General features: G+C 66.0%; 2 protein-coding genes across 4 annotated transcripts; one reads left to right on the top strand and one right to left on the bottom strand.

The window, feature by feature from the left end:
• Window positions 1-473: 473 nt before the first annotated feature.
• On the top strand, window positions 474-15,696 carry HAP1 (huntingtin associated protein 1). 3 transcript variants are annotated; one of them, XR_012642721.1, is made up of 16 exons: window positions 474-625; window positions 6,728-6,804; window positions 7,235-7,351; window positions 7,540-7,640; window positions 8,080-8,188; window positions 8,372-8,450; window positions 8,591-8,721; window positions 8,854-8,928; window positions 9,050-9,187; window positions 9,542-9,609; window positions 10,787-10,993; window positions 11,226-11,536; window positions 12,383-12,601; window positions 12,999-13,101; window positions 13,206-13,270; window positions 14,199-14,270. XR_012642721.1 is itself a non-coding variant. In XM_074979204.1 (15 exons), the coding sequence occupies exons 1-15, from the start codon at window positions 601-603 to the stop codon at window positions 14,611-14,613; spliced, it is 2,172 nt and encodes a 723-aa protein (XP_074835305.1). In that variant the 5' UTR covers window positions 474-600; the 3' UTR covers window positions 14,614-15,696. The 3 variants fall into 3 exon arrangements, 2 of the variants coding, with proteins under 2 accessions (XP_074835305.1, XP_074835304.1); XM_074979204.1 differs by lacking the exon at window positions 13,206-13,270 and having other exon boundaries at window positions 11,229-11,536; window positions 14,199-15,696; XM_074979203.1 differs by lacking the exon at window positions 13,206-13,270 and having other exon boundaries at window positions 14,199-15,696.
• Window positions 15,697-17,182: 1,486 nt separating this feature from the next.
• On the bottom strand, window positions 17,183-18,055 carry GAST (gastrin). The gene is made up of 2 exons (XM_074979318.1): window positions 17,835-18,055; window positions 17,183-17,469 (listed from the first exon to the last, which is right to left on the bottom strand). Exons 1-2 carry the CDS (start codon window positions 18,052-18,054, stop codon window positions 17,345-17,347), a joined length of 345 nt encoding a protein of 114 aa, XP_074835419.1. The 5' UTR covers window position 18,055; the 3' UTR covers window positions 17,183-17,344.
• Between the last annotated feature and the right edge of the window lie 2,561 nt (window positions 18,056-20,616).

Below are 20,616 nucleotides of genomic sequence, written 5' to 3'. Positions count from 1 at the left end.
TGCCCCCCACTCCCAACCTGCAGCCCCTGTCAGCCCAGCCCTGGGTGTCCCCCTCCCACAGCTCTGCTGGTGTCCCCTCCCACCCCCCCGACTCCCAGCCCCAGTCGGCCCAGTCCTGGGTGTCCCCCTCCCCCAGCTCTGCCGGTGCCCCCCACTCCCAACCTGCAGCCCCTGTCAGCCCAGCCCTGGGTGTCCCCCTCCCGCAGCTCTGCTGGTGTCTGCAACTCCCGACCTGCAGCCCCTGCTGGCCCAGCCCTCGGTACCCCTCACCCCACAGATCTGCCGGTGCCTCCCAGTCCTGACCCACAGATGCCCACTAGCCTGGCTCTGGGCTCCCTGCACCCCACAGCCCTGCCAGGGACTCTGCCTGCCCCACAGCAGCGCCCCCCGCATGAGCACCTCAGGTGGCTGACCCCCTCCTTCTCCCCAGAGCTGTGTAGCGGTGGCAGCGTCCCCGAGGTGGAGCTCGTCAGCCTGCTGGGGGAGCAGCTGCCCTGCTACACCCTGCGGGCTGACACGCTCTTCGGGTACGAGCATGACGACTGGCTGTGCACGCCCCTGGCGCCCCCCGAGGCGCCCGCCCCCCTGACACCCCAGCAGATGGAGGAGACCCTCAAGTACTTCCGTGAGTGCGGGGGGCGCGGCTGGGGGGGGCGCTGAGCCAGGGCAGGGAGTGGCGTTGTGGGGCAGGCGGTTCCCCCTTGTGGCCCAGCCCCCGCAGGAAGAAGGGGGCCCGGGAGTTACCATGAGAGGTCCTGGGGCACAGTGAGGCTGGTTGGAGGAGCCTTGGGTGCCCCCCCGCTCCCTGGGCCCACCCATTGGGTAGGGGCAGGCAGCTGGTTCCGCCAGGATCAGGCCCTCCCCATGGGACCCAGGCCCAGGTCACAACCAGCTGGAGCCAAATGTGGCCACCAGGGAGCCCCACCCCTGCCCCAGCTCCGGTTCCGTTCTGGGCGCAGGCAGGACTATGGGCCCAAGGTTTGGGGCTGGGTTCCCTCTCCGGGTGGTGCCGCCTGTCCCTGGGCTGAGCCGCTTTGTGACCCCTCCCGGCAGCCCTCGGGGGAGCCCGCTTGGCCCCGATCCCCAACTCAGTAGCGCCCCCTTCTCGTGGGGAGGGCACCTCGGGCCCTTTGACCCCCAGGACTAGCGAAGCTGGGGGGCGGGAGGAGACACGCCATGGGGCCAGGCAGGTCCCCGCCCTGGGGCTCTGGAGCCAGTGGGACTGTGTGGGGCACAGCTGGGGTTAGCTGGGAGGCGTTTGTGGTGATTGACAGGTGGAGGGGCTGAAGGGGAGGGAGATATGTGGGGGAAGGGACAAAGGGGCTTTGGGGAGGGCCCCGGGACCTCAGCGGAGTTTGCCTGGTCCCGCTGGGCCAGCCCTGATGGCGGCAGCCCTCTCTGCCCCCCAGGGTGAGCCCAGTGCTCGTGTGTCTCTGACCCCCCCGCCAGGTCAGTCCCGTGCTGGGGGCGGCAGGGGGTCTGTGTGACGGTCTGTGCCAGGAGCCGACCCATTGTACCTTGTCCCACTGGAACTGCCTTGCGCCTGCCAGTCCCATCTGCCCTGCGTCCCAGCCCGGGCAGGTTCCCAGCACAGGCTCCTCCATTATTAAAGCACGGGTGTAAATTATCCGCGCCTCCCCCTGCTCGGGCCTCCTTGCTTCCTTCGCCCCAGTGCGGTCACGGCTGAGCTGCCCTGGGAGCCGAGCCAGGGACGGCAGTCGGGGGCCGGGCACCGTGGGCTCCTTGCGGCATCGCTGCTCCGAGGCCAGAGGTGGGGAGACAGGCCCGGAGCCCAACGCTGCGGCCGCTTGGCACCCGAGTCCAGCACTGGTTGGAGCTGGGTCACAGTACCCCCGGCTCCCAGCTGCACACTGGAGGGAAGATCTGAACTCTTGGCATGGCCCAGAGCCCCGCAGGGTACGGTCCCCAGGTGGCCCTGCGGCTCCCCTCCAGGCTAGAGAGCTCTCCACCCCCTCTCTTTGTGGGAGACGCCCCACTGCTGCAGATACAGGCTGGCCACTGGTATTTCCCGTGGGCGCCCTGAATCCACAGGTCTTAGACTCCCCAGGACCTCCCAGGCTCCCTTGTCCCTCCCCATGCTGCAGGTGGGGTGAGTGGCTCAGCTCCTGGGATGCAGACGGGGGGCCCAGTTCCTGGCATACAGGGCAGGGAGGGGGAGCCGCTTTCGGGCAGCGCCAGGCAGCGAAGGGGGGTGCGGGGCAGGCACAGGGGGTGATGGGCAGTGGGACGGTCTATCCCCCTGGGCCATGTTTCTCCTTACGGGTGCAGCCATCGAATTCGGCCTGACCCTGTGTTTTATGGCTGGGGGCCGATGCAGGGTGCAGGACCCCGCCCCAGGCAAGTCCCAGCTCCCACTCGCAGGTCAGGCTAGGGCCAGGCATTCGTACAGCTCCAGCCAAGCCCTCAGTCTGCAGAGCCCTCCCAGCGGAGGGCCGTTTGCACCCTGGCTTTGCTGCAGGCAGCCCTGGCCGCCCCCCTGCTCAGGGCCCATCCCCTCCGGCTGGCTCCTGGGGGCACCTGCGGCTGCCCTGGGCCTGGCTCTGCCACAGGGATCCACGTCCAGCCCACAGGCTGGTGCCACGTCCGGGCCAGCCCCTGCCGCCCCGTCAGCTGCCCTGGACCAGGTGTCACTGCAGAAGGGTGCAGCTGCAGAGCTTTGGGCTTCTGTTGGAGCTGATCCATTCTGCAGGGAAGGAGGGGGGGAGCTCTGCCTGACCCCCTATAATCACTCCCACCGTCGCAAGCTTAACTCAAGCATTCCCCCTCCCCCCATGAGCCCTGTACCTCCCAGCAGTGCCTGCGTCTCTCAGAAAAGGACACCCTCGCTTTCCAAGGAGATGGTCTGGTCTGTGCTGCTTCCCCGCCCCCCCACCCGCTTGAATGAGATGTGCCCAGTCCCAGCCAGGTGCAGCAGCGAGGGATCCCCTATAAATAGGGGTTGCAGCAGCAGGCACCCAGTGCTGGGTGGCCAGAGCTGGGCAGGGCGTGGGGCTGCTGGAGCTAGGCCAGGGGCATGTTTCCTGCGGAGCTGTGTGAGGGCGGTGGGCCCCAGGCCGTGGAGTTTTGGAGCAGCTCCCCAGCCTATGATGAGGGCAGCGGGACTGCAGCGCCCGACAGCCCTGTGGAGCTGATCGCCCGGGAGCTGGAGGAAGGTGAGGGCAGGGGCACGGGGCTGGGGGTGCCTGGACCCTGTGTGGTGTGAGCCCTCTGTGTCCCCCTGCGCTGCTGAGGTTGAGTGTGGGGTCAGGTTAAATCCTCGGGGGCTGCATGGTGCGCTCCGCCTGGGGTGGTTGAAAGGAGCGTTGCGGCCCTGGCTGGCTCTGGCCGGGGTGGCGCTGGGTCCTGCTGGCGTTTGCCGTGGCTGGCCCCGGGTGGTGTGTGTTGGCAGGGTGGCTCCCTCGGGGATGGCCTGGACCAGAGCAGGCGTGGAGGGGAGCTGAGCCCCTCGCTGGCAGCGCCTGGTGAGCTCGGCTGCAGCCTTGTCTCCCGTGGGGGCCATTGGGGGTTTCACCTGGTGGCATAGGGCAGCATATGGGGCCTGGCCCGTGGCTGCTGCTGCTTCCCCTAGGGCTTGGGGTGCCCCAGCTGCAGTCCTGTGCCTTTCCGGGGCTGTGGGCGCTGCTGGCAGCAAGACAAGGTGCTCAGGGTCCTAGCACAGCTGCTGCACAAAGCCCCCAGGAGGGCCAGGCTCCCAGAGCTCTCTGGCCAGCCAGGTGGCCCCTTCCCGGGCAGGCGGCACAAGGGGCTGGTGGCACACGGGGCCCGGCTGCAGCCCTGGTGCCAGGGTGGCTGTGGGAGGTGGATGGGGGCCCTGGCTGGGATCAGGGCTGGGTGTGTGCCCCCGCCCCAAGCCTGCCAGCGTTCCCCCTCAAACAAAGTCTGCTGAGCAACTCTGCCCCCCGGAGCTGGGTGCCCGGGTGCAGACCCTCTGCAGGCCCATTCCCTGTCTGGGGGCGTGAGGCGGGCTGGGGTCTGCACCATGCATGTAGCACAGCCCGCAGGCCCCGGCGGCCCCTCACTTGCTCACGCCTTAACGAAGCTCACGCTCTAATTATTCCCAATTAAGGGTCAGCAGCCCGACGAGGGGCTGGGGGTCCCCTGCGGAGCCTGAAACCCTGCTGGGGGAGGGGCCGACCCCTCGGCTCCTGCCCCCACCCGTCGTGCGGACGTGCCAGCTCGCACGAGGGCCTGGTGGCAAGGGTGGGGCGGGGCCGGGAGTGGGATTAGCTGGGTTGTTAAGACAGCAGCTGGGTGGGATGGGACAGACTGTTCTGAGGGCTGTGGGGGTGGGCATCTGGGGGCATCACCACGGCAACGCACTGCCATCACATCACCACTGACTGGGGCATGGTAATGGGATTTGTGTGGTCTGAGCTTCTCCTGCTAACCCAGTTTATGGCCCCAGGGCCCTGTGTCACCTGGGATTAGCTGGGTTTAGTGCTCGGGGTGGGGAGAGCTGGCTGATCCCTCATCCCTCCTGCTCAGCAGGTGGGGAAACTGAGGCACAGAGGCTGGGATGCTTTGGAAGTCAGTTGTAAAGTGGCAAATGGAACCCAGGAGTCCTGGCTCCCAGTGCCCCTGCTCTGACCACTAGCCCTAGCTCCCCTCACAGAGCTGAGTACAGAACCCAGGAGTCCTGGGCTGTAACCACTAGACCCCATGCCCCTTGGCAGAGCTCCTCCTCGTCTCCAGTTCCTCCCGCAGGTGGGCGCCCACAGTGAGCCCTGGTGGGTTTTCTGGGTACAGCCAGCAGAGCTGGAGTCCAAGTCCCAGCTCCTGCCTGGCACCAGCCCCTTCCATTCCCTGGGGCGTGTGCTCGACCTCACTGCCTCCTAGAGCTGGCGGCTGGTGCTTGGGGAAGCCTGGAGGACCTGCTGACTGCAGTCACGTTGGCCCGGCAGGCAGCTGGCGGCTGCTCAGGCAACCTGCCCCCATCAGCCTTGGCATCTGCCAGGGCTGGTGCTCAGTGGGCGCTCTGTGCTGCAGCGACTTGGGCGCATGCTGGGCTGGGGGCTCAGCGGCACAGGTTCTAGGGAGGGCCGAGGGCCCTGGCTGGGTCGGGTCAGGGCTGTGGGGCATCAGGGGGCTCTGCTTGCGGTCAGTCTGACTAGCCGGGTGCACGGGTCATTCTGTGGCAAGCTGAGATGCGGGTTTCTGGGGACTTGGTGCCTGGTCTCCTGGCTGCTGTCTGGGTTCCACTGGGGAAGCCCAGTTCCCTGCCTGATGCCTCAGTTTCTCCATGCCATGATCCTGACGTCACTTGTGGGGCTGCAGCAGAATGGGCAGAGGTGCTGGCTGGGGAGCTGGGCAGGTCCCTGTGGGGCTGGGGAGATGCCATGGGGCCTGTTCCTTGCCTCCATTCCCCCGTCAGCCTCTGCCAGCCCCTCTGAGCCTGGCGCAGGCCTGAGAACTAGTGCCCTGTGACAGGGAGGTGGTGGGAGTCCAGCAGAGCAGGGGCTGGCACAGGGCACCGAGTGGGCAGCTGGGGACTGGCACAGCGAGCCAGTCTCAAGTGCTCAACTCGACCTGCAGGTGTGGGGCTGGGACCTGCCACAGCTCAGTGCACTAGTGAAGCTGCCTGGGGAGATGACAATCCCCTGGAGGAGGGCGGATGGGTGGGCAGGGTCAGGAGACAGACTGGAAGTGATGCAGCCTGGGGAGCCTGGCTGGGGTATAAACAGAGCCTAATGGGGCCGGGCAGTTCCCGGCCTGGCCTTGTGCCGGGATGTCACTTCCAATCCTGTCTCTGCTGCCTGGATTTTTCCGTCCCTGCTGGGCTCAGGCCATGTTCTAAAGAAGCGCTGGTGCCCCAGTGCGGGGAGAGCGTAGTGGCTGGGTGCCAGGAGGGGCAGCTCTGTGTGTGTGTTGGATGGGGGGGGACAACACTGGCCAAGCGTCGCCAGTGAAATGTGGGTGCAGGAGAGCCGAGGGGGCTGGGCAGTTGTGTTTCACTCTGCTGGGGCTCTGGCAGGTGGGTCCCACCACAACCCCCCTGCCCAGCTCCCTACCCACGAGGTGCGGACCAGCTACCCAGTTAGCTGACCCCAGCAAGGGGGGTTCTAGCTTTGTACAGGGATCAGTGCCTAACCCTGCCCTGGGTGTCCCCTGCCAGCCTGGCTGCTGCCTTCTGGCCCAGAGAGCCCCAGGCAAGCCCTGCATTCCTGCCATTAGCAACACCCGTCTCAGCGGGTGTCTGAGCACTGCATTATCTCACTGCATTTATCCTCCCAGCCCCGGCCTGGCTGGGGTGTTACCCTCATTGCACAGGTGGAGAACAGAGGCTGGGAGAGGTTAAGTGATAGGACCATAGTCACAAAGCTCTGTGGCAGAGCTGGGACTCAAGCTTGGCTCCAGAGTTAGTGCTCTAACCACTGCGCCATCCTTCCTTCCTACCACACCGCCAGCTCCACTGCCCATCCCTGCGCCTGGCGTTCCGCAGGGGAGCGCTGGCTTCCCCGTCCCTGAGTACACCCCAGGGCTCAACTTCTTGCTTCCCAGGGTGCTCCTGCCCTGCCAAGTCCCGTCCGAAAGCTGTTGCTTGCAGCGGCTGGGCGGCTGCTGGCTGCACCCCAGAAGCGGCTGCATTTCAGGGTGGGTGACGCCATCTGCTCCAGAGGCATTGAGGCGGCCGGGTCATCCTTGGCTGCAGGGGGCTGGCAGAGCTGATGGGAGTGGGGAATTAACCCTCTTTCTTGCTCTTTCGCAGTCCTGTGTTCCGAGCGGGTCGGCAGGATCACCAAGACCTACTGTGACCTCGATGCGGTGACCAACCTGCTGGATGAGGTGGGTGCAGCTGCTTCCCTGTCCCTGCCCAGGGCCTTTGCCTGGCCCCAGAGCTGGTGGCAAACCCCACGGTGCCCCTGCTGCATCAGAGCAAAGAGGCCCTGGGCCTGGAGTGGCACTTTCCGAGGGTGGTCAGTGAGTGGAGATACACCCACATCTCAGGGCTGGAAGGGACCTCAGGAGGTCAGTGTCCAGTCCCCTGCCCTCTTGGCAGGACTGAACACCATCTCCCTTCTTAAATCTATTTGCCCCAGATCCCTAACTGGCCCCCTGAAGGATTGAACTGTCACCCCTGGGGTCAGCAGGCCAATGCTCAAACCAGGAGGCAGCGCGAAGGGGGGCAGAGTGCGCTAAGGCAGAGGCATGGGGGTGGATGGGGCAGGGCCCCGCTGGCTGCCCCGGTTAACAGCAGCCTGGCTTCCCCCTGCAGAAGGAACGGGACCTGGAGCTGGCGGCGCGGATCGGCCAGTCCCTGCTGAAGCAGAACCGGAGCCTGGCAGAGCATAACGAACTGCTGGAGGAGCAGCTGGAGCTGGCCAAGGAAGAGGTAAAGGTTCCTGGCGGGTGCAGGGGGAAGCTGGCCCCTGGCCCCTTGCAGAGCCAGCTTCCCCCTGCTGAGGGCCAGGTGGGGCTCAGCCCTGGGGACCCTGGCCCAGCTGTGGGGGGGAGGGAGCCCCCTCTCGGGACCCCACCCAGCCTGCCTCACCCTGCTGTCCCTCACCCCCCCCACCCCAGATCGCTCAGCTGAGGCATGAAGTCTCGATGCAGGACGACCTGCTGCATTTCTACACCAACACCGTGGAGGACAGCGAGCCGGCCACAGCCACGGCCACACCGTGAGCCACCCACAGCGCCTGGCGGGGCAGGGTGGGAGTCGGCCTTGGCCAGTCCACTGCAGGGCAGCTCCTGCCTGTCCTGGGGCCTGAGCATTAAACCCTCTGGCCCCGCAGCTCCCAGGCCCTGGGGCAGGGTGACTCTGCCCCTTCCACGGCCTTGGGTCCCTCATCCTCTCACCTGGTGCCCAGGGCCTGGCCCATCTCCAGCTGGGGGTTTATGGCCCCTCTCGGGAGGATGCTGAGGAGAGGGGCGCCCTCCCTGGGGGCTGGCTCATGGAAGGGGGTGGGCTGCTCCCTGCCCAGTGGTGGAGGCTCTGGCCCAGATGACTCAGCAGTGGAGGATGCTTGGGGGGTGGGGGGGGGTGCAGCTGCAGCAGACGAGGGCGCTGGGGAGGAGGGGGCTCAGCTGTGGCCCTCATGGTCCCTGTGCCCCCCCCAGGCTGCGGCAGAACGACTCCTTGCTGTCACTGCAGCAGTACGTCCAGTACGATGCCCTGCAGCAGAAGCTCAAGCAGCTGGAGGAGGAAAATGAGAAGCTGCGCTTGGAGGTGTGGGTATGGGGGGGCTGGGCTGGGCGGGGATGGGATGTGGGGGGGCGGTGGCTTGCCCAGCAATGTGCTCAGTCCCCTCTGTCCCCCACATCGCAGCCAGTGGGTGGGGGGCCCCTGGGGCTGGGCCCTGCAGCTGGGCTCCAGGCACTGCCTGCTAATGCTCCTGCTCCCTCCTGCCAGGCCACCAGCATCACCACGGAAACCTGCCAGTACGAGGACCAGGAGCAGCAGCTGATGCTGGATTGCGTGGAGCAGTTCTGTACGTGGGCTTGGGCCCCTCCCCTGTGCTCTGCCCTGGCGGGGGGGGGTCCCAGCTGCACCCCCCAGCTCTGGGGCTTGGGCTGGGCTGGGGCCCGGCTCCCTGGGCGGTAGCTCATCTCCCCCCCCCGCTGTCTGCAGCTGAAGCCAGCCGGCAGGTGGCCGCCCTCTCGGAGGAGCTGGCCCGCAAGGCTGAGGACTCCCTCCGGCAGCAGGAGGAAATCAGCCATCTCCTGGCCCAGATCGTGGACCTGCAGCAGAAGTGCCGCCGGGTGAGTGCCAGGCCCGGGGCGGGGCAGCAGTGCCAGCCGGGCCCCTGCTGCAGGCCCCGTGCTGGTGCAGGGAGGTGGGCGGTGCCCTGGGAAGGGTGAGCGCAGCCCTGACCTGCCGTGTCCCCCCCCCAGCACAGCACAGAGGTGGAGGAGCTGCAGCAGCACCTGACGGTGGCAAAGGAGGCGGAGCAGAAGCTGTGCACCGAGGTGAGTCCCCATCCACCCACAGCCCTGGCCACGCTCTCGTGGGATGCGCTGAGCCTGGGTGCGGCTGAGGGGGGCTGGGCCCTGCGCCCCATCCTGACCCCCCCGGTGTGTGTCCGTGCAGCTGCAGGACCTGCAGGAGAGATACACGGAGTGCTGTGGCATGCTGCAGGAGGCCCAGGAGGAGATCCGGAACCTGCGCAACCGCAGCCTCCCCAACAGCACTGTCCACCGCTACGGCCTGCCCAGCCTGGTGCCGCTGGTGAGCGCCGGTGCTTCGGTGGGGCTGTGCCAGTGGGTGGGACTGCCGGGGGTGCCACTGGTGAGCGCCGGTGCTTCGGCGGGGCTGTGCCAGTGGGTGGGACTGCCGGGAGTGCCGCTGGTGAGCGCCGGTGCTTCGGCACACTGTGCCGGGGGGGGTGAGCCCGCTGTTGCCCCAGGATGAGCCAGGCACTGGGCCGTGTGCATGGACGAAGTGCTGGCCCCAGGGCACTGCCCCAGCGTGGCTGGAGAGCGTGAGATGGTGCAGGAAGAGCAGCAGCATGTTGAGCTGTGGTGCGGGGGGCGGGAGGCTGGTGGGGGCGATGCCAGAAGGCTGCCTGCTCCCTGCCCACAGGACTCGCTGGCTGCAGAGCTCAAAGGGATAACACGGAAAGGAGCTGACAGCACCTCCTCGGACTACAAGTGAGTGGCCCTCGCTGTGGGGCGGGCAGCTGGCTGGGTGCGGGGGGCAGGCTGAGCTGTGACTCCTGGGCGCCTGCTGTGTGCAGGGCGGGGGGCTGCTGGGTGGCCCCAGGTGCAGATAGAGGCCGGGATGGGTGACTCCCCTGGACAGTAATACTGGAGACTTTTTCCAGCCACAGCTGAGGGCCAAACCAGGGCAAACTGCTTTTTGCAGGGCTACTGAGAGCCCAGCGCTGGCGGTCCCCCGCTCTAAGGCACCAGAACAGCTGTCTCCCCACTGGCGGGCAAGAAATCGCAAGCAATCCCCTCGCACGCTGCCGCAGCCAGTCCCCTCCTCCCACACGTGCGAGGTTCCGCACCAAATCCACACAGGCTCTTGCAGCCACGTCCCCTGGTCACCGTGTGCCTCGGCTCTTACTTCAAAGAGCGCACTGGGCCGGTGCTGGAGAATCCAAAGGCTCAGCCCTAAAAGGGAGAACACGGTGGAGAGAAACTGCTGCGATCGTCAGTCTCTGGAAGACGTCTTCTGTTGGGAGGGTTCCTTGGCCTCTCTGGGCTCAGCTCATAGCAGAGATGCTGATGGAGGAACCTCAGGGCTCTTCCTACCCATGTCTACGGGGCAGGAGTGCTGTTGCTTCCCCACAAGGAGGACACATGGGAAATGGGGCTTGTCTTATGGGCAGGTCGCTTGGCCCAAAAAGAGGCCATCGCCTCCCTGCTGGGGTGCAGGAAACAGCCTTGTGCCTCAGCCGGTGACGGGAATCTGATAAGGCCAATGACCCAGTCTGGCTTCCTTTCCCAGTCAGGTGCCCTGGTGAGAAACTAAACTTCCCAGAAACTAAACCTTCAGGTGCCAGCCCAGAGCCCGGGCTTGTAACTCCCCAGAGGAAAACGCTGCATGTGCCTGTGCCGTAAAAGCTGAGTCGGCGAATGACAAGCTTGGGAGAACCTCACCTGGCCCACTTGGCCCGAGACTGGGCACAAACCTAGAACAGCACCTGCAACAGTGTTACATGCTTATTATAAAGCCCAGTAATGTCACATGGGGACAGGGTGCTGCCTGGTGGGAGGGGCAGTCTCCCTCCAGGATAGGGATGCTGCCTGGCTGGGGGTGGGGGCGGTATGACCCAGCCCCATGGTGGGTGGGATCAGTCTGACAGGCGCTGTCCCCTTCTAGGAGCTACCTGCGGGTCTTTGAGACAGTGAAGGTGGTGAACCAGGCGGCCAAAGCCAAGTCACGGGCAGAGTCACCCCAGAACCTGCCCAGCTCCAAGCTGCCCTCAGCCGGCCCCTCGGCAGCCTGCAGCCGGGTCAGCACCCCCCGCACCAGCTACTATGGCTCCGACAGCGCCAGCCTGGGGCTGGAGACCCTGGAGAGCGCCTCGTGAGTGTCCCTGCCCCACGCTCGGCACGTGGGGCCAGTCAGGGCTTCTGGGCTGGGGATGCGGGTGGGGCTGGCTGTGCCCCCAGGGTGGGGTGAGAACAGCAGCTCTCAGGGTCAGGCCCCAACCCAGCAAGGGGCAAAGGGAGGGGAAAGATCCGTCCTGCAGCTGACATGCGAGCCAGCTTCCCCAGCTCTCGGCTGGGCCTGTCCTCACGGTCTCCCCCTCTTGCAGCAGCGGTGGGGAGGAGAAGCAGCGGGGGGCCCCCGGCACCCCCGGCAGGCACGACCTGGAGGCAGCACTGCAGCGGCTGTCCGCCTGCCAGGCGAGCCACCAGGCAGAAGGCTCCTTCTTCGAGACGGAGCGCGAGGCCAAGCTGAGCCGGCTGGCCGGGGACGCCGAGAGCTCCAGCGGGTTCCTCACCCCCAACGAGAGCCTCCTGTCCACCGGCACCAACTACTCGGGCAGCTCAGGGCACAGCGGGGGCTCCAGCTTCTCCCTCAGCTCCCTGCCCGACAAGCTGCGCATCATCAAGCCGCTGGAAGGTGAGGAAGGGAGCTGGGGAGGGGCGGGCGGGCAGCTGGGAAGGCGCAGGGCGCAGCAGGCTGGAGCTCAGGCCATGGGGCGCAGCTGGAGGGAGCTGCCCGTGGGGTGGTGTCAGGGTTGGGCGAATGCAGAGGGGCTCACTGGATCGGGGCAGTGCATAGAATGGGGACCCAAGCTAAGCCCCTGGAGCCTGCGGCAGAGGGACCGGCTGGCAAACCACGGTGGGAGGCCACATGGTGTTTTGCCATATAGCATCTGCTCCAGCGCCTGTGGGCTGGTGAGCTCCGGCAGGAAAGCCTCAGGTGGCAGCTGCCCTCCAGGAGGGAACGCCAGGCAGGGGGTGTCGGCAGAGACCAGCTGGCCTGTACCTGGTGGCGGCTGCAAGTCCCATCCTGGCTGTGGTGGAGGTGGTGGTGTTTGGGTCCCTCCCTCTGGCCTGTCAGTTCAGGGTCCCTCAGCAACTGGGTGAGGATGGGCCAAGGCCCTGAGGTGCAGGGTGGGGGAGGCAGCCATGATGGACAAACGGGTCAGCAGCTTCCCACTGTTCCTTTTGTCTGGGACTGAGGCACATCGTGGTTGGGACCTGGCCCCACTTACTGGCCCCCTCCCTCTGGGGCCGTTCCCTGGCACCCTTCAGCATGCCCAGTGGTGGGACTCCATCTTGGCTTGGCTCTGCACAGTCCAGCCCTCCAGGGGCTGGGTGGAGCCACCCTGTAGGTGCTGAGCCCTGTGTGGCAATCCAGGGCCTTCCCCAGCTTCAGGAGTTGTCTGTGGGGGAGCTCTTGGTGCTGGGGCCCCGGCAGCGTGGCCACACCGGAGAGCCGCATGGTGGTGTCTGTCCCCAGGTTCGGTGACCCTCCACCACTGGCAGCAGCTGGCCAAGCCCAACCTGGGGGGGATCCTGGACCCCCGGCCCGGCGTGCTCACCAAAGACTTCCGCCAGCTGGACGTGGACCTGGAGGAGGTCTACAACCTCCACGACCTGGAGGAGGACGATGTGGACCTGAGCGCCGTCCAGGCCCTGGCTACCTCAACGCCCTCCAAAGCCAAGGGCTGCTCCAGCGGTGAGTGGGGCCATGGACTGCTGGAGGCAGCAGGAGGCAGGGGTGGGCGAGGTCCAGGCTGGCTCGTGTGACTCTCCACACCCATTGGCCCTAACCCATCCATTAACCCCCTGCTGCTGTCTGTCCTTCCCGTGTCCATCTGTCTTGGTCACCACTCACAGCACTGACTGGCGGTCTCCAGCCTGGCTAGGGTCTAGGCAGCCATGCCCGGACTAGAGACCATCTCCCCTGCCGCGCCGGTGAGGCGCTCGCTCCTGGGCAGCCTCGGCTCTTGTCCTTGGCTCGGAGGCAGCCAGGGTCTCCCTGCACCAGCTGGGAGCTGGCCAGCTTGGCAATGCCATGGTGCAGTCCGAGCCCCCTGCCCACCCCATTTAACCGCCTCTCCTGTCCATTCCAGTGTTGCAATCCATTAACAACCTCCCCCAGACTCCATCTACCTTCACCATCACCACCTGCCACATGTTACACCCCAGCCAGGAGATCACCACAGTGACACCCAGGTAAGGGCCAGGGCCCCCTCCAGCCCCGCTCTCCCCACCAGCCTGTCCTCTCCTCTAACCTGTCTCTTTCTCTCCTCTCGGGCTGCTCGGCCGCCTGGTTCTAGGCAGTGACTCTCCTGGGGCCGGTGCCTCCTGTAGCCCCTGGTGCTCTGAGGCACCTGGTGCTCACGTAAGCAGCCTTATATCGCAATGGCAGAGCCGGGCGCGGCAGCCCCACCCCCACCGAGCGCTGGCGGGGGGGCCGTGCATGCCTGCAGAGTGCCCCCCTGCTGCTGGGGCAGGGTCTCTGGGGGCTAACAGAACAAGCCCTGCCCCGGGTCAGGGCTAAGCTGCCCCCCCACCAGCCGCAAGGTGCGAATGGGCTCATAGAGGCTGGGCTGGGCTCCTGCTCCCCTGGCGCTAGGGGCCTGGCTCATTACCCAGCTGTGCTCCACACTGGCAAACTGGGGGCTGGTCCCAAGGGATCGCTGCTCCCCCCGCACGCCCGCAGGTGGCTGCTGAAGCCACCTGAGCTGGGCCCTGTGCCGAAGAGGGTGCATGAGCGAAGGGGGATCTGTGCAGCCCCCTCCAGCGGTGGGAGTGGGGATCACTGCCAAGCCCCGGCACTGCCTCACAGCAATGGGCCATCTGAGCTCGGCCAGAGTCCCGAGCTGCCCGGCCCCAGGGTGGTTATTGTCACCCTCCCCAGGGAGCAGCAGCCCGGGCCAGCCTCTGCCTCTGGGGAGCACCAACTAACCCATTAACCAGAGCTGCCTCAGCCTCAGCGTGTGCCATTAACCGCCTGCTCTCTGCTCACTAGACCTGGCCACTAACAGGGCTGGCACTGGGCAGGGGGGGGTCTCAGCACCTTGTGGGACTTGGCTAAGGGGGGTGGCTGCCACTGGTTAAAAGGACGGGCTCTGTTAAGCTGACAGCCCCAGGGCAGAGGTAGGCGTGAGCAGGCCAGGGACATCCCAATGCTGCTGGTGCTGAGCGGGGCTGGGCCAGGGCTCACAGTGACCCAGAGGCCAGCAGCACCTAACTGGGGAAGCTCAGCCCCGAGAGCTGCTCGGCCTCTCCTCGTACTGACCAGCTCCCCCTTTCTCTCCCCTCCCCAGTCTTTATAATACGGTCGTGCCCTCTTGTGGGCCCTTTGAGTGGCTGAGTGCCCCCAGCCCCCTGCGCCAGATGCCGGAGCCTGCACCGGAGCCTCCTCTCAGACTCATCCCGCTGCTGCAGAAACAAGGCATCTCTGCCTCCGTGCAGGCTGGGAGCCCTGGGCGGGAGCAGGGGGACAGCCTGTGGCACAGGTTACTGGGGGGCTTGGCTCAGCCCTTCCCAGGGGTCCCCAGGCTGCAAGAAGGAGGGAGCATTGGATCCCAGCCCCAGAGCAACATCTTCAGCCTGAACCTGGTGGAGAAGCTGAAGAGACTCAGGCTGGACAAGGTGGTGGCTCGCGGAGCAGCCTCTTTCCAGAGTGCAGGGGAGGGCCCAGGGCCTGCTGCGCTGCCTGTCCGGACCCCGAGGCCCTGAGCTGGAGGGTGAGGCTCTGCCGGTGCGTGGAGCCCCTAAGCTGCTTCACTGGGGTATGGCTTCCATTCGCCCCTCCCCGGTGCCTTCCGCCCAGCAGTAGCCAGCAAGGCCCCTCCGTCTTTGCCCCTCTGTAGAGGCTGGTCAGTCTACTCTGTTCCAGCTGCTGCTACTAGAGCCCAGTATGGGGGGAAATAGGTGGGCATTAGGGGTGACTACATGGAGTTTAATAGGCACCACTTGTCCCTGCTAGTGAGTGGGGGGGGAAATGCCCTCTGGAGCGGTGGGGCTGCTCTCCTGTCTGCCCTCGGCCAAGAAGGGGACCCTGGGGGAACTCCAGCTATGTGAAGTGGGCTCCTGGCTCACTCGAGCTGCTGTGTCTCCTGGGGACTGGTGGCCTTGGCACAGCCGTTCAGCCAGACCAGTCTTGTCCCGTCTCCCTGGCAGGTTGCAGCTTCTCACACTGGGCTGCTCCTGCCAGAGCTGTAGGCTGGGGCATCGGGATCACGAGCAGGGCAGGAAACTCCAGGCCTGAGGGTAGCAGCTCCCAGGAGCCATTTGCACAGTCCCTGCCCCAAGTGGCTCAAGCTGTGGCTCCCTTCAGCTGCAGCTGGGGGGAGTGGGGCCAGGCAGAGCAGGGCTCAGCGTTGTGGTGGGTGGAGGTGGCACTAGGGGCTTCAATCCTGTCTGAGGTCCAGGCCTGGGAGCGCAAGGGGGCAGGATCGAGCCAATGGCCACATGTTCCGGTCCCTCGCAGGGAGCTGACTGTGTTGTCTGCTGTACGGAACTTACCCGCCCCCCCAGCAGCTGAATCCAGCGCGAGGGCTGGACTCAAACCTGTGTTGTTTCTTTCCCCGTGGGTACCGGCCAGCAGCCCCCTTGTCTTTTTAAAACACTGAGATTTTTTTAAAGCACTGCTGTCGTCTCATCAATAAACTAAGCTAGGGTGCAAAGTCTCCGCCCCTGTGGGAAGGGGGTGGGGCCTGACTGCAGCTGGGGGCGGGGCTACAATAGTAGCTCTTCATCCATGTAGCTATGGCACTGTTATGTTTCCCCCCATCCCCCAACCGGTGCATGTGTCATGAAATAAATGCAATGTAATCTCCACGGGCTCCAGCCTGGCATCTGTGGGGCTGAGGGGGGTGGGAGCACCTGGGGCCGGAAGCCTTAAGGTGCAGGGCTGTGAGTGTGAGGGGCTGGATCTGACACAAGCCCGTGTTTCTTTTACCCTGCCCAAGGGGGTTGCAGGCTCAGCAAAGCAGGGGCGTGGGGGGGTGGTCAAGGACGAGCTGTTCATGGGCTGCTACTGTTCTCTCACTCTTTCCAGCTAGGGGTGGAATAAACCTTACTGGCAGTAGGGGGTCAGATGTGCCCCACCCCCTAGAAACCACCCAGTGCCCGTGGTGGATGCTCAGCGGGGCAGTACCTGAATCTCTTCTGCATGGCCACCCCCCACCCAGCTGACAGGGACCCCTGCCAGTCAGAAGCCAGGGCAGGAGCAGGGGCTGGAGGTGGTACGTGACAGCAGGGCTGCAGCTGCTGGCAGTCGAGATCTGGAACTGTTGGGGGCATGGGAACCACGCCCACCCTCCTCCTCCCACCAGTGGGAGCTGCAGCTGGCTGAGGCTGGCAGTGGGGGGAGCAGGTGCAACTGGTGCTGGGCTGGTGCAGCTTGGGAGCTCAGCTCAGCTCCACCTGGCCTGGTTTTCCTTTAGCGGCAGTTTCTGCTGTCACAGGGTTGTTGGAAGGGACTTTTCTCAGGCCCGCAGAGAGAGAAATACCCGCAGGCTCAGCTTGGGGGCTGCCAGAGTTGTCCTCCAGCCTCAGGGCTTGGCCACAGCCCAGGTAGGGAGATAGGAGCTGGTGGAGAAGGCAGAATGCGCACACGGCTGTTCCTAGCTGGCCTGAGAGCAGCAGCATAACCCCTGCCACCGTGGCTCTGTTCACACCCCTGGGGCTGGATCCCCCTCTCAGCTGCCCTGCCCCAGCATTGTGCCCCCCTGGCAGTAGGTGCAGCCCAGGGAGCTTGCTCCCCCTGTGGTGGGGGGGGTGGTACTAACTCCCCAGCCTCATTGGGGGGGGAAGAGAGAGCTCACTCATGCCCTGCTGGGTGGGGTGGGCTGCTTTGGCCTCGAGGGCAGCCAGGCTGCGCTGGGGGGAGTTGGCCCAGGCCCCCAGCCCTCAGTGTCAGGGCCTGTGCCCTGCCAAATGTTACAGGGGTGTTCTCCTGCACCCTGTCCAGCTCCCTCTCTACATCTGCTCTCCCACAGGCACCTGAGCTGGGAGGGAGCTCAGGACCGCCCCCCTCAATGCCAGCCACTGCTAGCCCCAGGGCCCCCCTGAGGGCTCAGGTGGCACCAGCCCAAGGGCTGCACAATCTGCAGTGGAGCTGCTTCCCTGGTTGGGGACAGCTGGCCACGGCAGCGGCTCACAAGCCTTTCCCTGCTCCATCTGGAAGCTGGCCAGCCCCCTGGGGGGATGTGAGAGCCGGGGTGGGGCCAGGCCCTGGGGCAGTCCCAGGACGCACCCAGGCCCAGGCGTGAGGCGGCTGCAGAGACCAGACCCCAGCAGCTACACGAACACATTTTATTGGCAAGCAGCACCAAAAGGCTTTGAAGATGGGCAAATGCCCCAGGCTTAGCAAAGTGCCACGGGTGGGGGGGGGGGCGGAGCCTGCAGTTCCTGCCCCGCCCCCTCAGCAGGGCGGAGCCAAGCTGCATGGGCCGCTGCTGAGCTATGAGGCCTCGCCTGCATCCGCCAGGCTCCTGCGCCCGAAGTCCATCCAACCAGGATAGTCACGGTGGTGCAGTGGGCGCAGGGTGTCGTCCTCGTGCCAGTAACCCTCCCGGTTGGCCAGCTCTGCCGGGCAGGAAGCAGAGAAGGCAGTTAAAGCCCTGGCTGGAGCCAGCTGGCATCACCCCCGCCAACCTGCAAGACTAGGTCTGGGGGGGGGAGGCCCAGTCATCTGGCTGCACCCCGCCCCCACCCCCGGCCCCCTACCACCAGCACCAAGCCCCAGGGTGGTCTCGCCCAGGGCCTGGTGTGCCTATACCTGGGGTGAACAGCAGCTGTGTTGCCCCAGAGGTGGCTGCACTTGGGGAGGGCGGGGGGGGTGTGTGTGGATCACCCACTTGGGCAGGGCAGGTGGGAGCCATGCAAGAGCGTTTCAGAGGTGGGGAGGGCGCTGGCCCCTGGGTGCGGCAGGCGCCCGCTGCTGTGCCTACCTGCGTAGATGTGGGGCAGGTATTTGGCCATGAGGTATTTCTGGTCCTGCGACAGGGCCCCCAGCAGGTCTTGGCGGGCGAGGGCCGGGGGGCTCCTGCGGCTCTTCTGCGGCGGCTGCTCCGGGCCTGGCCTGCTGCCCGGCTGGCGGGAGTCAGGCCTGGCGCGGCAGGCGGGCGCGAAGGTGGCAAGCAGCAGGCACAGCCACAGCGCCCCCTTCATGGCTGCAAGGGAGGTGGGGGGGTGTCACAGGGGGCCAGTGCTGTGCCCAGGGTGATTCTGCAGCAGCCCCCCGCCCCAGTGCTCTGGGGCCTGGTACTGTGGGGGGCGGGGGCCCAGCCCAGCCCAGCCCAGCCCAGCAGCCGTGTGCCACTAGACTCCTGGCACCCAGCTGCCACCCACCCCACGGTAGCACATGGGTCACACACAGCAAGGAATGAAGTGCTGTGGCTGGGCAGGGAAGGGGACGGGTTTGTCCAGCGTGTGCTCCCCCGCCCCCGCCAATGCACCGCCAGGGCAGCCCCCCCCTGGCCCCCATGGAGCCAGGAGTGTGGCATCTGGGAGGACATGGGCAGCCCCAATGCCCCACCCCCCTCCCCCGCCCCAACTGCAGTGAGCTGGGCCTGGACTCAGCCATCGCACCCAGGAGCCTCGGGGTGGGGGGTGGTGTCACGTTGGCTGCAGCTCCACCCAGATTTGGTGCATTCTCACAAGGATGATCCCCGCCCCCTCCCCAAACCTGGGCATCCTGCGTGGTGCAACCAAATGCACGAACCAGCACCAGCCTGACCCCCTGTTGGCTGCGCACGAGGCTCCTGTTTGGGGAACGGTGGGGGGTGTGTGTGTGTGTCAGCTGCCAGCTAGCCCTTGTGCCAAGGGGGGGTGGGGTGTGTGTGTGTGTGTGTGCGCGCCCCTGGGACAGATCCTTGGTGTCAGGGTGGGAGGGGCACAGCGGGGCCCAAGCCCAGCTCAGCCTGGAGCTTGCTACAATGCTGCTGGCACAAGGCAGGGGTGCGGGAGCTGACGGTGCAGGGAGCAGTAGTTTGCACAGGGCACAGGCAGGGCTGAGACACCCAGCGGCTGTGGCCGATCTCGGGGGTGCTGGGGACCCCAGAACATACGAAGCGGCTTCTGCAGGAGTCAAGTGGTGATTGGGTGCCGGGGGCGGGGTCAGCACTTCCCTTTGCGCCTTCAGCAGGATTTCATTCCAGCCAGAAAACCTGGAGGTCCACAACTTGCCAGGGGCAGGGGTGGACCTGGCAGAACAGTAGCTAAAGGGGAGACCCCGGAGCAGGGCTGTGGCACAGACACTGAGTGCCCCCGGCCATGACGCCCTCCCCACCCCAGGCCCTAGTGCCCCCCGTGCACTCACCTGCAGTGTCCAGCAGGATCCAGGTGTCACCATGGGAGAAGTCACCTGTGGCAACGGGACCCGGCCCCTGCTTTTTAAAGGTGGTGCCGGGGCTAAGCTCCGCCCCTGGGGAGAAGCCCCGCCTTTGGTCTCCCCAGCCCCGCCTCTGCAGGCCACGTACGTCACAGGCTGTGGGGGAGCAGGGTCATTCAGCACCACGTGGCCGGCCTTCCTGGCCCATCGTGCTGTGGTCAGGCACCCCCAGGAGCGAATGCGTCATCAAGCAGCCCCAGCATGCCCAAGAATGGCTGCAGAGTTGGGGGGGGGGGGGGGGGGGGGGGGCCCTGCATGGACAGTGCCAGAGGCCTCCCCCAGCCCCCGGCCCCGTCAGCGGTTGGAGCCCACCTTGTGGCCCAAGACAAAACTAGCAGCCCAGGTAATGCACTGGGGTCCCCTACGTGGCCCAGACGCTACAGCCCCTGCTGCAGGGCTGGTGGGCGTGGGGCCCTTGGGGTGTCACGACTTGGCCCCTGCGGCTCACCCAGCGCTGCATTGCCAGCAGCCAGGCTGTGCCACCTGCCGCCTGGGACAAACGGGGCGAGTGGCGCTGACTACCGGCAGCTGGCCCCCTGCCCTGCCATTGCAGGAGCAGAGGAGGGGGAGCCAAGTCAGTGCTGGCACCCTGCACAGAGAGGGGGCCCAGACATTGCCATTCAACCCTGCCCCGGTCTGCCAGAGATGCCAGCCCCCATCCCTGCAGGCCCCGGCCCTGCAGTGTGCAGGCTGGAGCTGGTTACAAATACCGTCCCCTCCTCCCTGAGTAACGCCTGCTCGGCCTGGCTCAGGGCCTGCTGCAGTGCAGGGAGGGCTGCTGGGTGCCTGTGGCAATGGGTGGGTCGGTGGCCCTGGCTGGGCAGCAGAGGCAGGGGGGTCGTATGTGTGGGTTAAAACCCAGTAACTGCCCTGGGCTGTGTCCCTGCACCAGGATCACTGAGGCCGGGTGAGGGCTGGGCCCTTTCTACCAATCCCCCCAGCCAGGGGCGGTGCTCAGTGCCCCAGGTTCCCAGGGATGGAGGGACAGTCATTTGTCACCATGTTTTTATGCCACTCTGTGTTAGGACCGGCCCGGCAGCGACCCTCGAGCATAGGAAAGTGGGGGGTGGGTGGGAGCTGAACTCGATTCACACACACACACTGCCAGGTGTAATTGCAGCCCCTCTCCCCCACCCACCCCACCCCACCCTCCCCCGCCCCCAGCACACTGTCCAGGCTGCCAGCCATGGGCCTGCACTGGGGCGGGGGAGCTGTGGCTGGAGGAGGCCATGGCTGGGCTCAGTGAGTGGCTGCCCTGCCGGTTGGATCTGGGAGCCTGCCCAGCTGCAGGGACTTGCAAAGAGGAATGCAAAAACCCACCTGCGGGGTGCCAGGCTCAG

The sequence above is a fragment of the Carettochelys insculpta genome, chromosome 28, assembly GCF_033958435.1.
Source record: "Carettochelys insculpta isolate YL-2023 chromosome 28, ASM3395843v1, whole genome shotgun sequence".
Classification (NCBI taxonomy): Eukaryota; Metazoa; Chordata; order Testudines; family Carettochelyidae; genus Carettochelys; species Carettochelys insculpta.
The sequence above is the reverse complement of the archived record's forward strand: the minus strand, read 5'-3'. Positions and strand labels throughout refer to the sequence as shown.

Bases quoted from the DNA above. Each gene is read 5' to 3' on its own strand.
- HAP1 (XM_074979203.1), top strand. From the start codon at position 601: ATGGAGGAGACCCTCAAGTACTTCC. The intron at 9,610-10,786 runs GTGAGTGGCCCT...GTCCCCTTCTAG, and splicing joins AGCACCTCCTCGGACTACAA to GAGCTACCTGCGGGTCTTTG. The intron at 13,102-14,198 runs GTAAGGGCCAGG...TCCCCTCCCCAG, and splicing joins ATCACCACAGTGACACCCAG to TCTTTATAATACGGTCGTGC.
- GAST (XM_074979318.1), bottom strand. From the start codon at position 18,054: ATGAAGGGGGCGCTGTGGCTGTGCCTGCTGCTTGCCACCTTCGCGCCC. The intron at 17,470-17,834 runs GTAGGCACAGCA...CCTGCCCGGCAG, and splicing joins CCTGCCCCACATCTACGCAG to AGCTGGCCAACCGGGAGGGT.